Here is a 21,719-nt window from a genome sequence, read left to right as displayed (position 1 = left end):
AGAAAAAAAGAAAAGCTAACTTTCTCTTACTCTTCTGTACCTGTCCTGGTTTGGGACATCGCTTCTTCCTGAGATTACCTTACAGGAAATAACGCTTTCTGTCAAGAGGCTGGGGGAAATCAAAGTCTGTGTACACTGCTGGGAGGAGTCCAGTTTCATCAAGACTCTACCCAGGAAGAATACAAACCTCTGGGGACCCTCCTTGCTCAGAGTTAGAAATTTACTAACCAGTTTCTCTTGTGCCCCTGTCACTTTGTAAACCTACATTTCTCAGCATTTAATGAAATTGCAACACTCCTGTGTACTTTTTTGAGTCATTTCTTTCCTATTCAAAACAGATAAAACCCATTTCCTGCCCCTTGCTGAAGATTTATAAACTGGACATTGCTGAGGAATTTCCAGGCCAGGTGAATCTTTCCTTGTCAAAAAAGAAAAGATAGCTTCTGAAACCCACAAGAACAAGGGATCGGAAGGACTTCCTGGGGTGACTGACAGAATGCGGCAGTGAACCTGCTGCAGCTGGGTTCTGATGCCACATTCAAAAAGACGCCGCATCTTTTCTTTTCTCCATGTCTGGGGCTTGACTAAGAAACCGTGAATTTGATTAGTGCAGATTAGAAAGTTAGCTTCCTAAGTATAAGACCAATAAATGGAAAACAGAAGGCTTCCGGAGCCCGGGTTGAGGCGGGTTGGTAAAAGTATAAATTGAAGAAGTTCCGGGGCTTAATCTTGGACTGAGTAAAAGATTAAAATGATATGAAAAGTACCATGATATAATGTTTAGTCAGTGGAAAACTTTCATTGAACATAGGAATATTCTCATTATTTTTGTTTTTATTTTTTGTCATAAGATGTAGGAAGATAAAGGTCAGAACCACTTCTGTTGCCCTACTTTTGGACATGCACAGTAAAATTTCCAAGATTCAAAAAATACATCCCATTCAATGTGCATATTTAATATATTCCATTACTTTTACAATCAACTTGTCCACCTAACTTGAAATCATCCTGGATTCTTTTCTTTTCAGATCAAGATGGTTTCATGATGAATTTTATATGGTATGTGCATGGATATGTTGACTTGTGTGGAAAGTGTAATCCCATACTTTGACGTGAGCTTTCAAAAGAAGGAACAAATAACGTAAGAAATATGCACTATTATTAGTGTAAATCCATAGTTAAAGCTATTATTCTTCTAGGATGGGAAGGTTTATTCCATGGTATTTGCAATAGTTTTTTGCCTTCAGTTCATTAAAGCTCCGCTCAGGTAGATACAGGATGTTCTTTTTGTTTCACCTAATTTTGGGTTTTTCCACTGTTAGCGAATGTTTTATTAACAACCTATACATATATTTCTTTTCTCTCTTTTGTTTTGTTTTGTTGTTGTTGTTGTTGTATGGTGGTGGTGGTGGGTGGTGGTGGTGGTGGTGGTGGTGTGGTGGTTTTATTTGGAGTGGGGGGTTTTCGTTTAAATAACATTTGGCAGACATTGCACATTAGATTGGTTAGGTCCTTCCATGTAGGCTGGTAATCACAAAGTTTGTTTTGTTTGCTACTGTTATTTCATTTAGGATGTGTCTTTTTACACTTCCTCTCTGTCCTCAACCATGTCGATACTTCCTATTTCAACTTTTTTTTTTTTAATCAGGTCTTCATCATAAAGTATCGAATGCCTAATCAAGTTTTGCATTTCACTTTAGAAGAACTGCATTTTCTTTCCTTCTGTTGTTTTTAGTTCTCTTGAGAACTTCACACGTGTATTTTACTCATGTTCACCACCACCCCCCTTCTGAAATCCTTCAAGGTTCATATTGCCTTCCCTACCCACCCAACTTTTGTGTTTCATTACTTTTTAAACCCAGGACAGTTTCTGTTGCAGTAAAATTAAAAAAGTTACTTTTCCCACGCTAGTGCCGCACCAGGGCCACCTGGCATCTATGGGGTATCTTTATCTCAGTGATAAAGTGTCTCACTGCTAAGCTCCATCCCTTATCACCTGCCGATGACTTCTCTCTGAGGCTGGCAGCAATCTTTCTGCCCATCTGTTTCAAGCCAGGTTGCCACCGTGCAGACATATGTATCCCAATTCTGTGGCGGCCCAGTGTGTGCAGCAACACACTCTCTTGAACTCAATTAAAGAACACACAACACAATAAACCTCTGATCCAATGGATAAACTATAATTGGGCACCTAGATAAGATACAGTTGGCTCATCGAAATACACAAAATCCTGTACACATCCATCCCTTCGAAATAGTCATAACAACCTGTAAATATGCAGAAAGAAATCTTAACATCTGCTTCCATGTTCCCTCGGCTGCTCCTCCTCTCTTCTCTCCAGTCTCCTCCTCCTCTAAAACTTTTCTCCTACCCATCCTCCCCTCTCGTCCAATCACAGGCCTCGTTCTGTCCTGTACCTGCCTTCATCTGCACAATGACATCATCCACATCCCTACCATCCCTGGAGGTTCTCCCTCTCTCAGTAGCTATCAAGTGTCAAAACTTCCTTGGTGGTTATGGACCTGTGTCCAGTGGCCCCTCCCCTCTTCACTTCAGGCTGTGATTTTTGTCTGGCATAAACTGTGTAAGTGTCCGATGCTTCAAGACTGTTTTCAGCTGATATGCTGCCGCTTCCCAGCTGAGTCTGAAACTGTGTTCCTGTAGTCATCTACCACACCTCTGCCTACTAGAATATTTCCCCCCTTTTTTGAAGTATTTCTGAGGTGGAAGGTAGATTGGTGATTACTTTTCCTCTGCATAGTGCGATAACATAGTGTGTATAGTGGAATGCAACTTCTGGGTCATTATAAGCTGATAACCCCATATTCTATGACTCAAGTATGTGGTGTCTATATCAGGTTATGGAAGGATACTCAGAGCACTGGCAATAGCTTATAAGATTTGGGGAATATATATATATATATATATATATATATATATGGAATGCTGTATATGATCTCAGGAATAAAAAGAAACATAATGGCAGATTAATCAAGGACTTCTGATATATTTTAGGGTGAAGGAATGCCTTTAATAAATTAGGAAACAATTAAAAATTTGAGAAAAATTAAAAGATGATTTGTAGTAGAAAATGGTGTCTATGAAAGAGAAAGAATCTATAAAGCAAGCTTGAAAGGATGAAGGAAGAAGCTATTAACAGATTTCTACAGGGGACTCTGAAAAGTATGCAGATATTTGGGAAATTGACAGTAATATGAACAGAAAGGATCCAGCGAGCACAATCCAAGCCCAGGGGAGACAGAATTCTAATAGAGGTGCTTAGAATAAAGCCTAGTAGACAAGGGTCAGTGCCTCAGCATGGGCCATGAGACTTCAACCATTGTTAATTTAGTTTAGCTTCAACACAAAGAAAGAATGGAAAAAGTATTTTAACACTCATAACCTGTATTTTAAACACTACAATAATTATTGATTCAACACCTTTCTCTAGCCATAAACTACCAATGACTTGAAGTCACTTAATGGTTAATGGGGAATTTTTCCTAGACTTGTTTCTTAAAACAGAAGTTCTACATACATTTTGTATAGTGGTGCACATTGTCTTTAACTCTCTTTATCTCCCATGATTATGGACAACATTATTAATGATCATTCACTCACATGAGAGTATCCTGTCTTGAAAAAACGCTGTGTATGTTTGTAACTCTAAATCCTTATTTTTGTTTTTAGGCTCATCATAATTTGCAAAATGGTGAATGAATACAAGGAAATTGTTCTTATAAAAGGATTAGAGGACATGAAGGACTATGCATTTAGAACCATCAAGTCCTTACTAAGAAAAGAACTAAACCTAACTAAAAAAATGCAAGATGATTATGACAGGATTCAACTGGCTGACCTGTTGGAGGACAAGTTCCCCCAAGATGCTGGACTAGGCAAATTGATAGAAGTGTGTGAGAGCATCGAAGAGCTTAAAGAGCTCACTGACAATCTTAAAAGAGAGAAGGCAAAAGGTAACAGTGAGCACTGTGAATGAGTGCCCACACTTTCTCCACCCTCCCCAACCGTGCTAGCTCCCTGCAGTGAACACAGCTGATGTCCCATTTCTATTGTGTACCTTGGGAACTGTAGGGGTTGAAACATCTGGAATATCTACAAGTCTGATACAAAATCCTTTCTTACAAATAAATCTGATGTATTTCGGGATAGACATCCTTTGTATTTTATTTACCGGGAGATAAATAAAATAAGGACCAATGGTTGAGTTAGAGTAGAACACAGAAGAAAAACTATAAGATAAAGTAAAACTTGAAAGAGTCATTTGAATAAAATAAATTTAATACTCAATTAACAACCTTACTCCTTCGTTAACCTCTTTTCTGGTGAGAAATACGATCTAATATTTAAGTAGAAGCCTGTATCTTAGAGATGTTAGGTTGGATGTTAGGGAAGAAGTTTCTCTTCATAAAGTAAGTCACTGGGTTTAGAATATAATAGGTTTGCTGGTATATTGCTCTGAACCCTAGCAGTTGGCATAAGGATGCTAAGGCAGGGAAACCCACAGTTTGAGAACACCCTGAGTTACACAGAAAAATGTAAACCCAAAATATAAGAAATCCAAATCCAATGTCACTACCTTGATACATCAAGTCATAATTTCTCTTTTGCTATAGTTTTGAATGATCCTCCTTAGAAGGTTACCTACTGTTATTATCATAAAAATTTCAGGTTCTTTAAGTCAGTCTGTGGTAATAAGAGGGTTAGAACTTGGTGGGATTTGATATAAACAGACGTTCCCAGAATGGAGAGGCTATGTATGCTGTACCTGAGAAGGGCAAAGATTCTCCAAGGCAGAGCCTGTACCTGACATAGTACTCTGAGCTGCCTTCTGCCTGAGAGAGGCAGAAGAAAGTAAACACATAGATACAGGAAGAGACCAAATAGTTCTTGAAATGACAGTCTTTCTGTAAAACCATTAATGAACATAAATGGAATATCAATTTAATTTTACTTTAGGAAAAGGAAATAAGTAGTTCCGAATGAACTTCAGCTGTTATAACCATTTCCCTGGGTTTGGTGTGTTTTCCCTATCCCTACAGTTCAAAAGAAAAATAAAATAAAAGGCAAAATGGCTGCGAAAAAAAGAAAGCAAGATGAACCCAGTACTTCTGAATCAAACAAAAATAAACCATCTTCAAAGGTAAGGTGGCTAATCTCTCACCAAGAAGTTTCTACTCCTCGTTAATTCTTTAGGAATATTTAGTACTCTATCTAGTCTGAGGCCCTAGTGAGAACAGAGTTCTAAGTTCTAACTCATTTAGTTTCAGATTTGCTGTGTGGTCCAACTTGTGCAGCATAACCCTCAATGATACAGGTATAAAATCGCTACGTTCCTTTTCAAAGACACTTGCTGAAAAGTGTCTGCTCTGGGATGTGGCTTCTGAAATGACGAAACCTAACATAAGAACTTTGTCATTCTACACCTGATGTTCTTCTGTCACCATGGGGATAAGTAGAGTGACATTAGTGCAATGTTTATACTACGCTAGGAGGCAATCCTAAATCTCTTGATTACAGTTTCTACTGCTGTGAGTAGAAACTGACTAGGTTCACTCTTCTAAAAGGACACATTTCATTGGGGCTGGCTTACGGTCAGAGGTGGAGGCCATTACTGCCACGGTGGGAAGCCTGGCAGAATGCAGGCATAGGGCTGGAGAGGAGCTGAGAGTTTGATATACCCACATACAACAGGAACAAAGAGTAACTCTCAGCTTGGCTTGAGCATTTGAAACCTCAAAGCCCACCCCCACTAACCCACTTCCTCCACAAACTCACAACAACCCAACCACAGGACACTTCCTAAGACACTCCCTGTTAGACAACGATTCAAATCTATGAGTTTCCGGGGGCCCTTCTTATTCAAACCAGCACACAATACAATTCATCAGTTAAGAGTGAGGTGTGTGCACCATGAAACAAATATAATTAGAGTTCATTAATAAAAGCAAAGATTCTTATGGTCTAGAAAGTATTGTGCTTTGTTTAATTTTAGAGACATGCCTAAGGCCTGAAGATAAAACTACAGAAAAGCACAACTTAGTGTGTAGAAGGCTTGGCATTCACTTTCCAACACATGAGAGAATCGAGAGAGAAAGGCAATTTTGTCTTTTTCTTCCTCTATTGTCTTTCAGAAAGAGAGAAAACAAAACACAAAAACTGAAGGTGGAAAGAAGAAGAAGCTGGCCCAGGAGCAGGCTCAGCTTCCAGAATGTTCAGGAACTGATATGAAAAACGACGAAGATTGTCTCCAGACCCCTCATAAGCCTCCACCGACACCACCCGGCGTTTCCTCAAACATGGTATCACTTTCCTATTCTCAGTGCTTGTCCCTTCCCAAAATGTATCACTGGGCTCGCTACAATCTTGGGAAAACTTTTCACTAATACCCTACTGCAAAGACTTTCCTCATTTTATTAAATAACACATTAAGATATCTAATCACAGAACACAGCCTCAGTTGGTATTGAAAAGACGAGTATTTATGAAAGGATTCTCTGCTTCCGGCTCAGAAGAAACTGTAGGGGACACAGAAAGAGACACGAGAGCATATCAACCCACCACTGTGTAGTTTCTCCTCAGCCTTTTTCCCTTTTGCTGGTGATCCGACTTTTGGGGTTATTTCAACATTCTGTGTTCTACTCAGGAGATATTTTGACATATGATATTTCCCTGTTTGGGAAGTCTTTATTCCTGTCCACTACTGACCAAATGCTCTGTAACTGTAATGGTCACTTCTGCTGAGGGTCAGCTCCAGATCCCTCCCAGGTATATCCCAAACTCTCCCTGCCATTCCTCATCAAGGGAAATGGCTTCCTGTTACCATCTTGAAGACTTCTTAATATAATTACAATGACGATAACAGTGAAAGAACATCTCCTAATAATGTATGTATTTAAAGATATCACTCTTTATCAAGTATACTTTTTGAGAGCCTGGCTGCCATTTACACAAATTCATTTTGTTACATGGAACAATTATATTGAACATTCTATGTGATCAATGTTCAATTCTTTTAACTGACAGTCCTGTTATTTAGCATGGATTGAAATCCTTAGGCATATCTAATTCTCCGTGTTCATAAATGGTGACAAAAATATAATTAGAAATGTATACAGTCCAAGAAAATTGGCGACAGTTAATGACAGTTTGGGCTTGAGTGGCATCAGCTTCACAGCAATGGCTGCATTTTAGAAAAGTTGTACCTTGAAGGATCAAAAACATAAAAAAGAAACCAGTAAAAGTGGCCATGACAGTTATGTGGACCTATTTGCATACTAACTTACTTTCAAGTTTCATGAATGGTGGACATTCAAATCTATGTGTTTATGGGGCCCTTCTTATTCAAACCATTGCACAATGCGATTCATCTGTTAAGAATGAGGTATGCGCACAATGAAACAAATGTAATTAGAATTCATTAACAAAAGCAAAAATTCTTATAATCTTGAAAATATTATGCTTCATTTAATTTAAAAGACATGCCTAAGGTCTGAAGATAAAACTATAGAAAAGAACAATTTAGTGTGTATAAGGCTTGGAGTTCAATTTCCAACACAGGAGAGAATCTAGAGAGAAAGGCACTGTTGTTCTTTCAGAAAAAGAGAAAACAAAACACAAAAACTGAAGGTGGAAAGAAGAAGAAGCTCGCTCAGGAGCAGACTCAGCTTCCAGAACGTTCAGGAACTGATATAAAAAACGATGAAGATTGTCTCCAGACCCCTCATAAGCCTCCACCAACACCACCCAGCATTTCCTCAAGCAAGGTATCACTTTCCTATTCCCAATGCTTGTCCCTTCCCAAACTGTTCTCTGGGTAGCAGCAGATGAAATGAATCCCTAAGTGGGGCAGTCTCTAGATGGCCTTTCCTTCAGTTTCTGCTCCACTCTTTGTCCCTGCATTTTCTTTTGACAGGAAGAATTCTAGATTAGTATTTTTGAGGTGGGAGGGTGGCCCCATCCCTCAAGTGGGAGCTGCACTTATCCACTGAATATGGTCTCTACAGGTTCTCTCTCCCCTTCATTGAATATTTCAGCTAATGTCCTCCCTGTTGGGTCCTTGGCATCTGGGAGTTTCTAGGGACCACCCCTAGTTCCCCCTCCCCCACTGCTACAAACCTACTTTCAAATTCCTGACCCTCTGTACTTCTCCCCCATCTCCTCCCATATCTGAACTGCTCCCATTTTCCCTCCCCCTCCTCTCTCTCTCTCTCTCTCTCTCTCTCTCTCTCTCTCTCTCTCTCTCTCTCTCTCTCTCTCATCCCTCTCTCCCTCTACTTCTGAGATTATTCTCTTCCCACAACTGAGTAGGATTGTAGCACCCAAACTTTGGTGTGTTCTTCTTTCTTCTTGGGTTTCATATGGTCTATGAGTTATGTTTATTCTGAGCTTCTTTTTGGCTAGTATCCATTTATCAGAAAGTACATGCCATGTGTGTTCTTTTGTGACTGAGTTACCTCACTCAGGATGATATTTTTAAGTCCCATCCATTTGCCTATGAATTTCATGAAATCATTGTTTTTAATAACTGAGTAGTACTCCATTGTGTAGATGTACCACATTTTCTGTATCCATTCCTCTGTTGAATGACTTCTGGGTTGTTTCCAGCTTCTGACTATTATAAATAAGGCTGCTATGAACATAGTGGAGCATGTGTCCTTGTTATATGTTGGAGCATCTTTTGGGTACATGCCTAGAAGAGGTATAGCTGGGTTGTCAGGTACACTATTTCCAGTTTTCTGAGGAACCACCAGACTGATTTCCACTGAGCAATCTCAAATGGCTGAAAAGCACTTAAAGAAATGTTCAACATCCTTAGTCATCAGGGAAATGCAAATCAAAACACCCCTGGAGATTCCACCTCACACCAGTCCGAATGGCTAAGATTCAAAAGTTCAGATGACAGTAGATGCTGGCGAGAACGTAGAGAAAGAGGAACACTCCTCCATTGTTGGTGGGATTACAAACTGGTACAACCACTACAAAAGGATTTCTAATGTTGTCAACCAACTCTCTGCTTTGGGATCAGAAGAAAGGATAGGGGAGACAGACAGAGATACAAGAGGGTATCAAGCCTGATTTCTTCTCAGCCCTTTCCCCTTTGCTGGTGACCCAAGTTTTGAGGTTATTTTCAGCATTCTGTGTTCTACTCAGGAGGTATTTTGACACATGATATTACCCTGTTTGGGAAGTCTTTATTCTGTCCACCACTGACCAAATGCTCTGTAACTGTAATGGTCACTTCTGCTGAGAGTCAGCTCCAGATCCCTCCCAGGCATATCCCAAACTCTGCCTGCCATTCCTCATCAAGGGGAATGGCTTCCTGTTACCATCTTGAAGACTTTTTAATATAATTACAATGACGATAACAGTGAAAGAACATCTCCTAATAATGTATGTATTTAAAGATATCACTCTTTATCAGGTATACTTTTTGAGAACCTGGCTGCCATTTACCCAAACTTCGTTTTGTTACATGGTACAACTGTACTGAATACTCTATGTGATCAAAAACATACAAAGAAACCAGTAAAAGTGGCCATTACAGTTATCGGGACCTATTTTCGTACTAATGTGCTTTCATATTAAAGCTAAATTTATAATTGTTATAGTATTATACTTCTAAGATTAGAAGATTATAATGAAGACCCTAACTTAATCTGTTGCCTGAAGTACAAGTGTTTCCCACACCCACACACATAGTTTAATTTAACTGGAATGATGATCATTTTAAGGATCTAAACAAAAGTTTAAATGAGTCCAGATAGGTTTCAGGCATACTCCAGCACTGTGTCCACTGAGTTATATCCCCATATACCAGAATTCATCTATGTGGTCCATTATTTTATGGTATCTGTCACACAACTTCGTTCACATTATTTGAAAGTGTGGGGACTAGGATCCCTGTGTGCTAAAGAGAACATATATAACAAAGATTGAATATTTAATGATTTTTGAAAGTCTACATGAAGGAAAGTCCAGAAATATGAGCCAATTTTACTACAGGCCTAGCCTCCCACAAGTTAACATGGAGTTGAACCAGATTGAATAAGATCTGGTGAGTTTTCTAAGATATTTTGCCAGGAGCCTCCCAGCCCGGAGACGGGGTAGTGGTCAATGCACAGAGTAGGACTCTGGTGATGGCTTTAAAATCTAAGGGTCTCGGGACTTTACACCTCTCTAACCGTACTGAAATGCTGATGATAACTTCTAAAATGTCCTAAAAAACTGTCTTGCTCTCTAAAGCTGCTGATTTAAGTGACTGACACCTGTAGTCTAACAGCAGGGATGAAGTAATGTGGCCTTTGTTGTAACTCAGCAGGAACTGTGCAGCTCTAACTTTCAGCCTGCCAGTCGGAAGTCACAGTAAGGAACAGGGATACTTAGAAAAGTGATTATAGCATTTATTACTGAGTTGTAAAAAGTTTCCTATGAAAGCTACCTAAGGGGAAAAGCAGAAAGGTTCTAAGTGGGGAAAGGGAGAAATTCTTCCAGGAGGGGAAAAGGAAAAATTTCTTCTTTCTCCTCTTTGTCCTCAGTATTTATACATCTTTCAGAATACACGATCACATTTTAAAAAGTTTATCACAAGTTCACACACAAAAAAAATCAAATCATAAATTGAAATAGAAGTTTACAACAGAGGATGTTTACGTGCTTGTCCATTAGGAGTAATTATCTGGCTAAAATCCATCACCTGTAACAGCCCCACAGGTTCCCTGAAGGTTTAAAACCAGAACTAAGTTATTAGTGAAGTTTTGTATAAATAAACCTAGTCAATATTTTAATCTTCTGTCCTAGCACCTATAATAAATCATTAGTTCCTTCTTTATGACCTTTGGTTAATTGTTTTACAACCTCTTGGAATGTGCTCTGAGTAGGAGAAAGTCTTAGTTACCATCTAAGAGCAATTAACTGGTGGCATTTGGGAGACTGGCAGAGTTCTCACTGAAGTTTTGACTATCAGAAGAGGACCTAATAGCAGTCCCACTATAAAAGAGTTTAATTAATCACCGATATAATTTTAGGAATTCTTATAGGATCATCATTAAGACTTAAGAAGTCAAAAAGGGATGGGCTATTACTTAATGATTGTTATATATGTTTAATAATAGCAGGAAAAGCATATCAACAGCAGGGATCTTTCCTAAAATGAATTCTCCTATGGCCTTGCCTTATAAGAGCGACCTGTCACAGATTATGTAATAATCTGAAATAGGCCATCTCAGGAAGATCACCTGCTAGTTATTAGCTTGTCCCATTATGGCTCCTGACAATATTTTGAACAAGGATTCCATTCCAGACCAATGACAATTCAATAACTGGCTTTTAAGAGAAATTGTAATATTGAATATGAAGGGAGTGGGCTAAGTGTTAGAAAACCCTATGTATGGGTTAAAATACTTCCTTCAGCCCAGGAGAAAACTAACAGGGTAAAGGTTCTCTTTTCAGAAAGGAAAAAGAAAAGATGTACTTGGTTTGGTTTTTAAAAACCATTAAGCAGGACTAAAAATTATATCTCAATCCTATTTTCCTTTAGAAACAGAAAAACACAAACATCAAAAATCATAGTATCATAAAGACAAAGGGTCTCCAGGAAAAACAGCAGCTCGTAGAATTTTCAACAACCAGCAACTTCCCAGCTTCAAGTGAAATCCAGACTTTTGAAGGACATCCAGCCATTGCTCCTAGCAGACGTCAGTCTTCTCATAAGCCTCTAGAAGCACACGTGGATTTAAAGACGTCCCCACGCTCTCCAACATCACCTTGCCAGAATTTCCCATTGTCTCCAGCCTCAGACTCCAGCATCCACCTGAACTCTCATGTGCCTTCTACACTGTTTGGTGGTGTCCAGGTTCCTCATGTACCATCAGCAACAGCACTCAGTAATGTTGGGGTCCCTCTTACGTCTTCAAAATCAGTGTTCCACTCTTCCAGTGCTCTTCAGAAGTCTCCAATAACAGTATCCAGCAGCATCCAGGACCTTCCCCTTCCTACACCAGCAGCACCAAATAGCACAGAGGCTCCTCAAAGGCAAGCAATAGCAACCAGAAGTGTCCAAAATACCAGAGTGCCTTCAGCAACACTGACAAGCAAAGCCCATCCCATAAAGATGCCTCCTCCAGGAACAGCATCCAACAATGCTCAGGTTCCTCATTCTCTAGCAACCACGTCCAGAAGCATCTCTGTCGCACAGAGAACATCTAGTAGTGGTCAGGCTCATAACTCTGCTACAGTAAAAGCATCCAAGAATGTCCAGGCCCCTCGAGAATATATACCAAGCGTACCCAATTATTTCCAGGCTTCTCAGGCACCTCCATCAGCAACACCCAGTAGTGTTACAGCTCCTCAGGTACCTAGGTCAATAGATAGAAGCAGAGCCCAGGCTACTCAAATTCATCCAGGAACAGGATCCATTCCTGCCCAAGCTTTTTATGTTCCTCCATCAACAATGTCCAGAAGTGGGTGTGCCACTCAATTGATACAAGAAGCAGCATCCAGTACTGGGAAGGCCCTTCCCCGTCCTAAAGTAGAAGCATCCAGGAAAGTCCAGGCACCTCCGATGCCTTCAGCAACAACACCCAGAAGTCTCCTGGCTCCACATGCAGCTTCATCAACAGCAACAAGATACAGTAGTCCATCCAGGGTAATGATCTCTTCTAACAATATAATGACCCTGATTAGCACAAACTTGGAAGGCTTCTTCATTAATCTATATGTACATGCTATTTTTATTCAAATAATCACTAAGTTTTATTGTGTATAGTTACTGACCCCTTCCCTAGATTCAACTGTAAAATACACTGTATGCTCTTCTCCACTGAGAAAATGTCTAAGTCGGTGATCACCCGGTCATTCCAATTCTGTCAGGAGTATAGTGAGACACTTGATTTAATTTTACATCTTGCACTTTTTGTCAAGGCGTTGTTTCCATATTGTGAACTACTGCTCATTATACCGGAAATGTACCTCCTGATGACAGAACACACTCATGAGGAATCACAGCAAAACCCTGCCACCCACAGGGTGAAGTCTGTGTACATTTCTAGGCCAAACCATAGAGAGCGCCGCTAGTTCATACCCGCCTCCCTGTGCTGATACCCAGGTTGGCTATACTTGCCAACATGCCTCCTCTTTCAGTCCTTCAGTGTTACCTCCATTTCAACGTGTTTTCCTGATACACAGAAATGGAGGTGGACACTGAGGAGGTGGTCAAAGTGAACTACCTTCATGCTTTTTGTCTGGTTCCAGGATTTTCTTCAATGCCTGTTATTAGGCAAAAAAAAAAGAGCTTCTAGCCTGAACCCTTGCTGCTTAACAATGTTTGAGATGATCTTCCTGTGGCTGTCTACCTAACCCATTTGCAAAAAAAAAGTTCTAATTTTTTTCTTAGAAAATGTTTTGAATTGAAATCTTCAAAATGTTCCTAGATAGAAAACTTTACTAGAGCATTGAAGGCGTTGGATTCATTCCCCCAGAAGTACAAATATAATACCTTAATCTACCAGGTATAATTTGTATGGACTGGAATCACTGGGTTGTGATTTAGGTTAATTTTAAGTAAATATTTAGGTAAATATACATTTCTTCCTTAAGCTAGGTTGTAGAATGGCAACCATTGATTATATGTTCCCCTTTCTATTCAGTGGGATTGTTCCTTATGATCTGTCTGAACTATATAATTTTATGCCATGTGTGTTCCATGTAGACACCAAGGAGAAGAGCTGTACCAAAGGAGCCCTCTAGGGAAGAAGGTCACCACCAAGGTCCCAAACACGTAATGGTGTTGAAAGTAACGGAACCATTTATATACGACATGAGAGAAGGCAAAATGATGTTCCATGCCACTGTGGCTACTGAGACTGAATTCTTCAGGGTGAAGGTATTCGAAATAACTCTAAAGAGCAAGTTTGCCCCAAGAAAGATCATTGCCATATCTGATTACTTTGGGTGCAACGGGTTTCTGGAGATATACAAACCTTCCTGTGTGTCTGATGTGAACATTAACCACACGATGGTTGTCCCAAATACACTGAGGCAAAGAGCCAACGCAACTCCGAAAATTTCTCATCTTTTCTCACAAACAAGAGGGACATTTGTGAATGGAGAGTACGTAGTAACTAAGGTAAGCCATAGCATTATTTGTAAAATTTCTTCTGCCCTCTGAGATTTTAAATGTTAATTTGCTCAACTTGCTTAACACAGGAAATCATTGCCTTCCATAGCAGAAAGAGACCAGGCAAGGTTGCCTCACTTTTGGGATTTCCATGGTCTCTTAATATTCTTCTCCTCAATGCACCACCAGGAATTCTTTAGAAAGAAATGTATCAATAATCTTTGGTATTTTCCTGGCTATGACAATCCATCTACCCTCACCCTAGTCCCAGACACTGTTAGTTTATAGCACATTTTCTTTTTAGATTTTATTTCTTTGATAGTTTCCTTACTCAATTGTGAATAAACTCCTAGCCTTGCTACAGTTTGAAATGATGAGTTTAAGAAACCAAATAGATTATTCTGCCCCAGAGTGAAGCCATGTCCAACAAGCCAGGATTATATCTTTAATGAGTTCTCATTTTCATATTCTTTCTTCTTTCAAGATCTTTTGATAGATAATGTGACTACTGTCTTAAATAATAAAAGAGGGGTTTAACAGGAAAGTTTAATTTCAGAGTTTATAAGTAGATACAATGAAAGTGGGGAAATTTAAAGAATTCTATAACTTTGGAGTGTTTCATTAAGGGCCAATAATACCAATTCATTTGTATACTTGTTCACTGTTGTTCAATGTATGATTTCTTAATCCCACGTATATGAATACAGTCATGGCTTTTTACTTTTTTATCTATGCTGTCTTCGGCTGTGCTGGTACATTTGGTTACACAATAAGTAAACTAAGTGGGATACAAACTAAAACATAGAAACTAACTAAATGCTGTAATGACTAAACCTTTGTGAGATTTGGAGTAGAGTGAATCAAAATGTACACTGAGCAAATGTTATCCATTTTTAAAGGAGTTGTGTGTGTGTGTGTGTGCATATGTGTGTATGTGTGTACATGTGTGTTCATGTGTTTATATGTGTGTCCATATGTGTATGTGTACACACGTGTGGGCATGTATGTGTATGTGTGCATGTGTGTGCATAGGTATCTTGTCTGTCTATATAGCTGTTTGTATATTTGTCTGTGTATCTGTTTCTTGGGCTATGTCTTTGTTTCCTTTTTCCTGTTAGTTTGATTTGCTTTATTCTTATTAGTCTGTCTTTTTTAATTGCTGGTTCATTTTCTTAAGAGAGAGAAAGATATAGGGATGTCAAGATGGGACGTATCTGAGAGGAGGTGGGGGAAAGGGAAGATATGATCAGAATATATTGTGTGAAAATAACTTTATTTTCAATAAAAGTTAAAATAAATTAAATAAAATGGGCTTATAATAATGTCGCCCAAACTCACAATGAGCTACAAGTAGCCTTTTTTCTCACACCTCTTGGATGTCCCTACATAATCTTCAAGGTAATCAGATGGGTTTTGTGGTTTACTTCAGTTGTGTTTTGGGGTGTTTTGTTGTTTTTGTTTTTGTTTTTCATTTTTCATCTTTTCCTTGGGATCCTTAATAAATCTCAGCTATTCTGATATGCCACCACTAGTGCTTAGGAAGATACTTATTTTTCCTAAAGATATCCAGTTGATAAAGACCACAAGCTGGTAAAGCTCAAGTGGCTTTCAAGGGCTGAAGAGCTGGTTCAGACCTTAAAGGCTAGGCTCGCAAATAGAACCTCAAAAGTGATTTCCAAGAGAAGGTCTGTTCACTGGGACAACCTAACCTTTCATTCCTGTAATCCTGCTTTTTCCTATCTGTTTATTTTGCCTATGAGGGCTGAGAAGAAACCCAAAGGTCATAAAACTGGTATGGAGGTTGGAAGGCAAGTTTCAGGAACGGGTTCTCTCCCTCTACCATGAGTCCTGTAATTGAGCCCAGGTCATCAAGCTTAACCACGAGCAGCCTTGAACACTGAGCCATCTCACTGGCACTTGTAACTACAGTTCTAAACCTAAGAACCACAGTTGCCTTGTTGGGGACAGGTTTATGTTGACAACATTTTGCTTCTCGTAGATGTGACATGTTTGACATATGTCCTAGAAGATTCGATGTTAATTTGCTTTTGTTTTTGTTTTTGCTTTCAGAAAATTGAGAGGAGTAATTTCATTTACTATGAAATTGAAGATGATACAGGGAAAATGGAAGTGGTGGTCCATGGACGACTCACCAATATCAGGTGTGAACGAGGCAGTAAACTTAGACTTGTCTGCTTTGAATTGACTTCCGCTGAAGATTCATGGCAGCTGAAGTCTGTAAGTCACAGTTATATGCAGGTACGTGCTGTAGGAAACACCATTCTTCCTAAGAATATTATATTTTTTAATACCCTAGTAAAGCTTGACTATTGGCATTACATAGAAAATCCAATAGGTGGGTGAAAATTAATGTTTGCTCATATAACATATAAGCTTCCTTCCATTATTTTTATAAGGGTTTTTAAATCATAAAAAGGAAAACAAATTCAGAAAGATTCAAACATTGTTATATGTTTAACTAATTGATTAAAAAAAAACTATCCCATTTATCAAAGCAGAGGGAATAATTGATAGGAAAATTAAGGAGTTTGTTTCAAATTCTGACTCTGGTTTTTCTAATTGATCAAAGACTAAAGCTCAAACAACCTCGGGGTCTCCCTTTATAACATGCAAATACTTTCTGTTGCAGAGGATCATGGGCAGAAATCATAAGTTTCCAAAGGATGCCCTGAGCAAATCAGATGACAAGGTGTTGCAATAAATCTCCAACCGTAATAAGCACATGTAAAGAACACACCACACCACACCACTCACTTATGTTGTTTATAAGCTGCACACCTAGATTGGGCAGATCTACACTACACTACTCTATTCCTCAGCTATGAGATCCCTTGCCATTCGCGGTTTCTCCAGGCCACATGATTCTGCTCCATCTTCCCTCCACCTCCTTTTCCTCTGTCTTCCTCTGTCTCTTCTTTCTCTTTGTCTGCCTCTCTCCTTCTTCTCTTCCCTGCTCTAAAACCTCCAGCCCGACCTTTCCCTTCCACAGCCCTATCACAGGCTCTAGTCTTTATTTGACCAGTTAAAATGGGGAGAAGGTTTACATGGAATCACCTAAGTATGTGATCCACTCCTTCGTCAGGGCAGCCTCTCTTAAGGAAGCAGAGTTAATATCAAAATACAAACAATACCAGGGCAATCCACAACAACAAGATGCTAAAATCCACACTCCTTGTCAGACTTACGCACATCTGTGTGGGATTCTTTTTATATACACACACACAACACTATTATAATGTAAACAAAAGAAACATAAGTAATGACTTCTTTATTCACATAGAAATGCTGTTACACTACCATTGTTCTCCAAACCATCAGTCATTAGCCAAAATTCCAAACCTTCCCCACTGGCAGCTGCACCAGAAAAGCCTTTTTCTCCCTCTTCCCAACCTCCCTGTTCAATGAAACTCTGCAACTCAGTCCTTACCTGAGGTCTTGCAGCATTTTCTTTCCCCCTGTACCTCTGTAACACACCCTGCCCTTCCACCTATGCTCAAACTGTAGGAGTGACTAGTTAATTTTACAATCCCAAGCAAGGGAAGTAAGCTGACTGCAGGACAGAGATGCATTTAAGATCAGAATGAGAAAAGGGCATATGGGAGGTAGGTGAGTAGTCAGCAAGAAAAGTCGAGAACTGGCTGCATTTCGACTGATCTGACTTCATTGTTTTCTTCTTTAAGGTCATCAGTGCCAGAATGTAAAGGAAAGCCAGTCAACTGACATTCAGTTATGAGAATCTCTCTGGAACCATACTTCTGAAAACCTGGATGTCAGTGATACTGTTTGCGGAGATAAGACTCAAGTACAGAAAATAAATGTGCATGTAGCCCATTGAAATACCAGCCCTTTAAAAACCAGCTCTTAATTTTAGGAAATTGTGCTTTCTTAGATTCTTTATACATTTTTCTTTGATCTAAATTTCATATTTTGTTTCTATAACTTCTATAATTATTGATTTGTAAGTTTTATACTTAAAATGTAAACACACACACACACACGTTTTCTATAAAGCAGTGTACCTTTGAGAGGATCTTTGAACTGTTTGAGAATTGCTGTAAAATAAAAAGTTAGTGACTCCTAGATATAACTAGAGAATGCAGGCTGCAAATGTGACAAAACATGTTCAGGAGCAAATAGACTATGTGTTTTCTGCCCATAAAAGTCAAGGTATTAATAAGATGCTGGAGAAGCCTGAATCAGCCTTGAGTGTAGTTTCCAAAATTAATATGCTGAGTATAGGACGAAACCTTTATGCTGAGTACTGGAGAGTTTAGTCATTTGGAAAAATCCTGCCCCCATGAGGTGTTTGGGGTGGGGTGTACTATTTTCAACGGAAAAGAATCACACCGTCAATTCCACAGTGAAATAAAATCACTGGAAAATTTTAAAGCAAAATGAAGAAGGTTTATGATAAGGGAAATCAAAGGAATTAAGAAATTAGTATTCCCAGAGAGGCCTGTCTAGAGTATTGCATTCTCTCACTGCTGTGAAAACTTACTTGACAAAAGCGACTGAAGGAACAATGGGTTTATTTTTGCCCATGCGTTAATGGTGGAGAAAAGTGAGGTGGCTGGTCATGTACCTGCAGGAGGAAGCAGAGAGAGGTGAGTTCTAGAGTCTCTCTCTCTCTCTCTCTCTCTCTCTCTCTCTCTCTCTCTCTCTCTCCTTTCTTCCACTTTCTTTTTACTTTCTTCAGTTAAGGACCTGACCCTATTCAATGATACCATCCACACTTAAAAGATGAGTGTTTGCAAATTCCTTAGCACAGTCTAGAAAGCCCCCAACCCCTTGCACATGCTCAAAGGATTCTCACAAGTGATTCCTGATTCTATCAGGTTTACATTCAATAGTCACAGTCAAACCGGGCAGTGATATAAAATGGAGGTAAGAAGCACAGATAGGGCTTCAATAGAAATATAGGCAGGAAGAGGCAAAAGCTAAGAGTGCCTCTCTCATCTTATAAATCCATATCTTATTCCCAATTCTAATGATACTGGAAATTTGTACTTAATAGGATGCGTTTAATTCACAGTCTCTTCTCATCAATAGATTAATGTCACTAGGAAGCATTTGTGGGAGGACCTTCTGTATGTTTGTTTTCCTTGTATTAGTTGTTTAGCTTAGCTTTGCTCTTCCAACATGTGAGGGTGAGACAGACTACTGTTTAGTACCTTGAAACTCCACTTTTCTCATCCTATAATCACAATGCAGTTTCTAGCCAGAGATTATTATCCACGACTACTGTGTACACACACCATTCTGCAAACATTGCATCAGAAACCTATTGGCAGCGTGGAGACCCACACACATCAGATTGCAAATATGTGTGTATATATATATATATATATATATATATATATATATATATGCTGTGAACCTTGAAAATGATTAATGGCCTTAGGAATGCCTTCATTAAAACCTTACTTATATTCAAACGTGTCACAGAAACTTCTTGATACCGTGCAAGATAGCTAGGTCCAGCCTAGACTAGTTTGAGTAAATGTACATTCAGACAAACAGTGTCTTTAAAGTGAACTTTTATGATGGATACCTGTTTACCACCTCCTTCCTATGTATACCTGTGTGTACATAATCAAACTGCTCTGTGGAAAGGGACATGCACAAGGAGTAAATGTCTACCTGGTCTAAGCCCATCTGTTGAAATAAAGACTCAGCTGTGTTACATCCCTTCAGCAAAACAACTCCTCCTCTTGAACTCCTTGAAAGAAACTCCAAGCAAAAACTGGAACCTGGGAATACCTTTACTTATATGGCCCACAGTTGCTCTCCTCACATTATTGCCTTCTGATCTGGACTGTTATTTGCTTTGAAGAACATTTCACTGCTTCTATACAAATCTGTGTGAGCTTTTACCCCAAAGCTTTGAATAAAAGGGCAAGATTTTGGAAACCCCTGGCTTAGCCTCTGACCATCACCATATCTATTAACAAGGATACAGAAAGAATTAACAAACCTCATCAAACACCAAAGATCAGAGCTTGGATTTCCAGGCTTCCAGAAGTGTTGAGTAATGCATTTATTCTTCTATAACACGCTACCTGTAGTGTTCTGATACAACACAAAACGGACTATGGATGAAAGTGTGTTTTTTGTAATAGTCTGACACAGAGAATTGTATCTTACATAAACCTAAACTTTATATATATATATATATATATATATTATATAATATTATATATATCTAGAAATGCTATGCAATAAAGACAAGGGTGACAGTCGGCTAGAAGTGTCCTATATCTATGTTGTGGGACAATATTCCTGGGGAGATGTGAATAAATGTCTACTCAGCCCAGGCCAAAGTTGAGATTCAACCCAAGTCCAATTTTGTGAACCAATAGGATTTATTTTTATTGTGGTTTTTATAAGAATATTGATGAGGCATTACTTATAGGAGCAGAAATGACCCAAAGATAACAATGTTGCCAGTCCACCCCAAAATGAGTAACAGCTCACAAGAGCTAGAAACCTGGAGTATCCTTCACAGCCTGCAGTCAGTACAATGCACTAGACAGTACCTTCCTCAGGAAGCTCAGTGGCTCCGAGCCTTTTCCGGGCAGCTTGGCTCATCTCTACTTTTTCTGGTGTATTTAGCTTGTCCTAGGGTTCCTACAACATACCTGATAGTCTATACATTTTGGGGGAGAGAGGACACTATTATATCTGGTTTCAGAGACTTCCTGAGGTCTCTGAATTGTTCACTTCTTGACCTTAATGATCCTCCAGGCAGGGGGAGGTTTCACCCATTCTTAGAATACCCTGCTATTCTGCATCCTTTTTAATACCCTTTGTCTTAGCAAGCTTTACTCTAAGATGAAAGATTTTGATCTGGGAGGAAACTATTATATAATAGTCTCTCTGATGTTTATATAAGGACTTACCTTCTCTCCTGCTTTTAGTTTTGCCAGTCAAAGTGGAGAGAAAGACCAGTAACATTGTTATCAATGACTTTTGGGCAAAAGAAAACGTAGACTGCCAGGCACAGTGATGGCGTGGTTGTTACAGTGGTAATGCTGGTATCCACCTGCTTTCAATTTGGATTTGAGGCTTGTTACACAAGAGAAGTTCATACCTAGTGTTATACACTTTGTTAAAACCTCTCACCTGGAGGTCAGTAGGCCCTAGAGAGGAAACATAAAATGTATTGTCAGTTTTCCTTTAAAATATTCATATTTCTATCCACAGATTAGTGCTAGTCTGAGCCCCTGTCAGAGAAGCTGCTTTTTACAGTGAGTTGCTATTAATTCCAATGACTCAGAACTAGGAACAGGCTATGTGATTGCAGTTTGGTTCCTTAATTAGCAGGTATTTGAATTTCCTCTTTAATCGGGACTTCCTTGAGCAAAAGGACTGCCAGTGACTTAGCCAGTCAAAGACCCTTATATCAACTCTGGCTGTTTAACACTGTACATATAGGTTGAGAAAAACGGCATGATTTTAGCTCATGTCTTCAGCCTTCAAAGGTGCAGCTTCAATGATTTCTTTTTTCAAATACTTCATATCAGGCTTTTGTTTGTCTGTCATAAAATTTGAAGAATCTACATG

At 39.1% G+C, this 21,719-nt stretch overlaps 1 protein-coding gene across 1 annotated transcript; it reads left to right on the top strand.

Annotated features, from left to right (window-relative positions):
• The first annotated feature begins 3,710 nt into the window (after positions 1-3,710).
• On the top strand, positions 3,711-20,066 carry LOC116911478 (interferon-activable protein 203-like). Its single transcript, XM_032915460.1, is given in 7 exon segments — positions 3,711-3,975; positions 5,062-5,162; positions 7,618-7,785; positions 11,559-12,665; positions 13,728-14,144; positions 16,206-16,398; positions 17,851-20,066. Coding segments are annotated over 7 exon segments (2,316 nt in total). The 3' UTR covers positions 17,916-20,066.
• The last annotated feature ends 1,653 nt before the right edge of the window (positions 20,067-21,719 follow it).

Source organism: Rattus rattus, chromosome 10 (assembly GCF_011064425.1).
Source record: "Rattus rattus isolate New Zealand chromosome 10, Rrattus_CSIRO_v1, whole genome shotgun sequence".
Classification (NCBI taxonomy): Eukaryota; Metazoa; Chordata; class Mammalia; order Rodentia; family Muridae; genus Rattus; species Rattus rattus.
The sequence above is the reverse complement of the archived record's forward strand: the minus strand, read 5'-3'. Positions and strand labels throughout refer to the sequence as shown.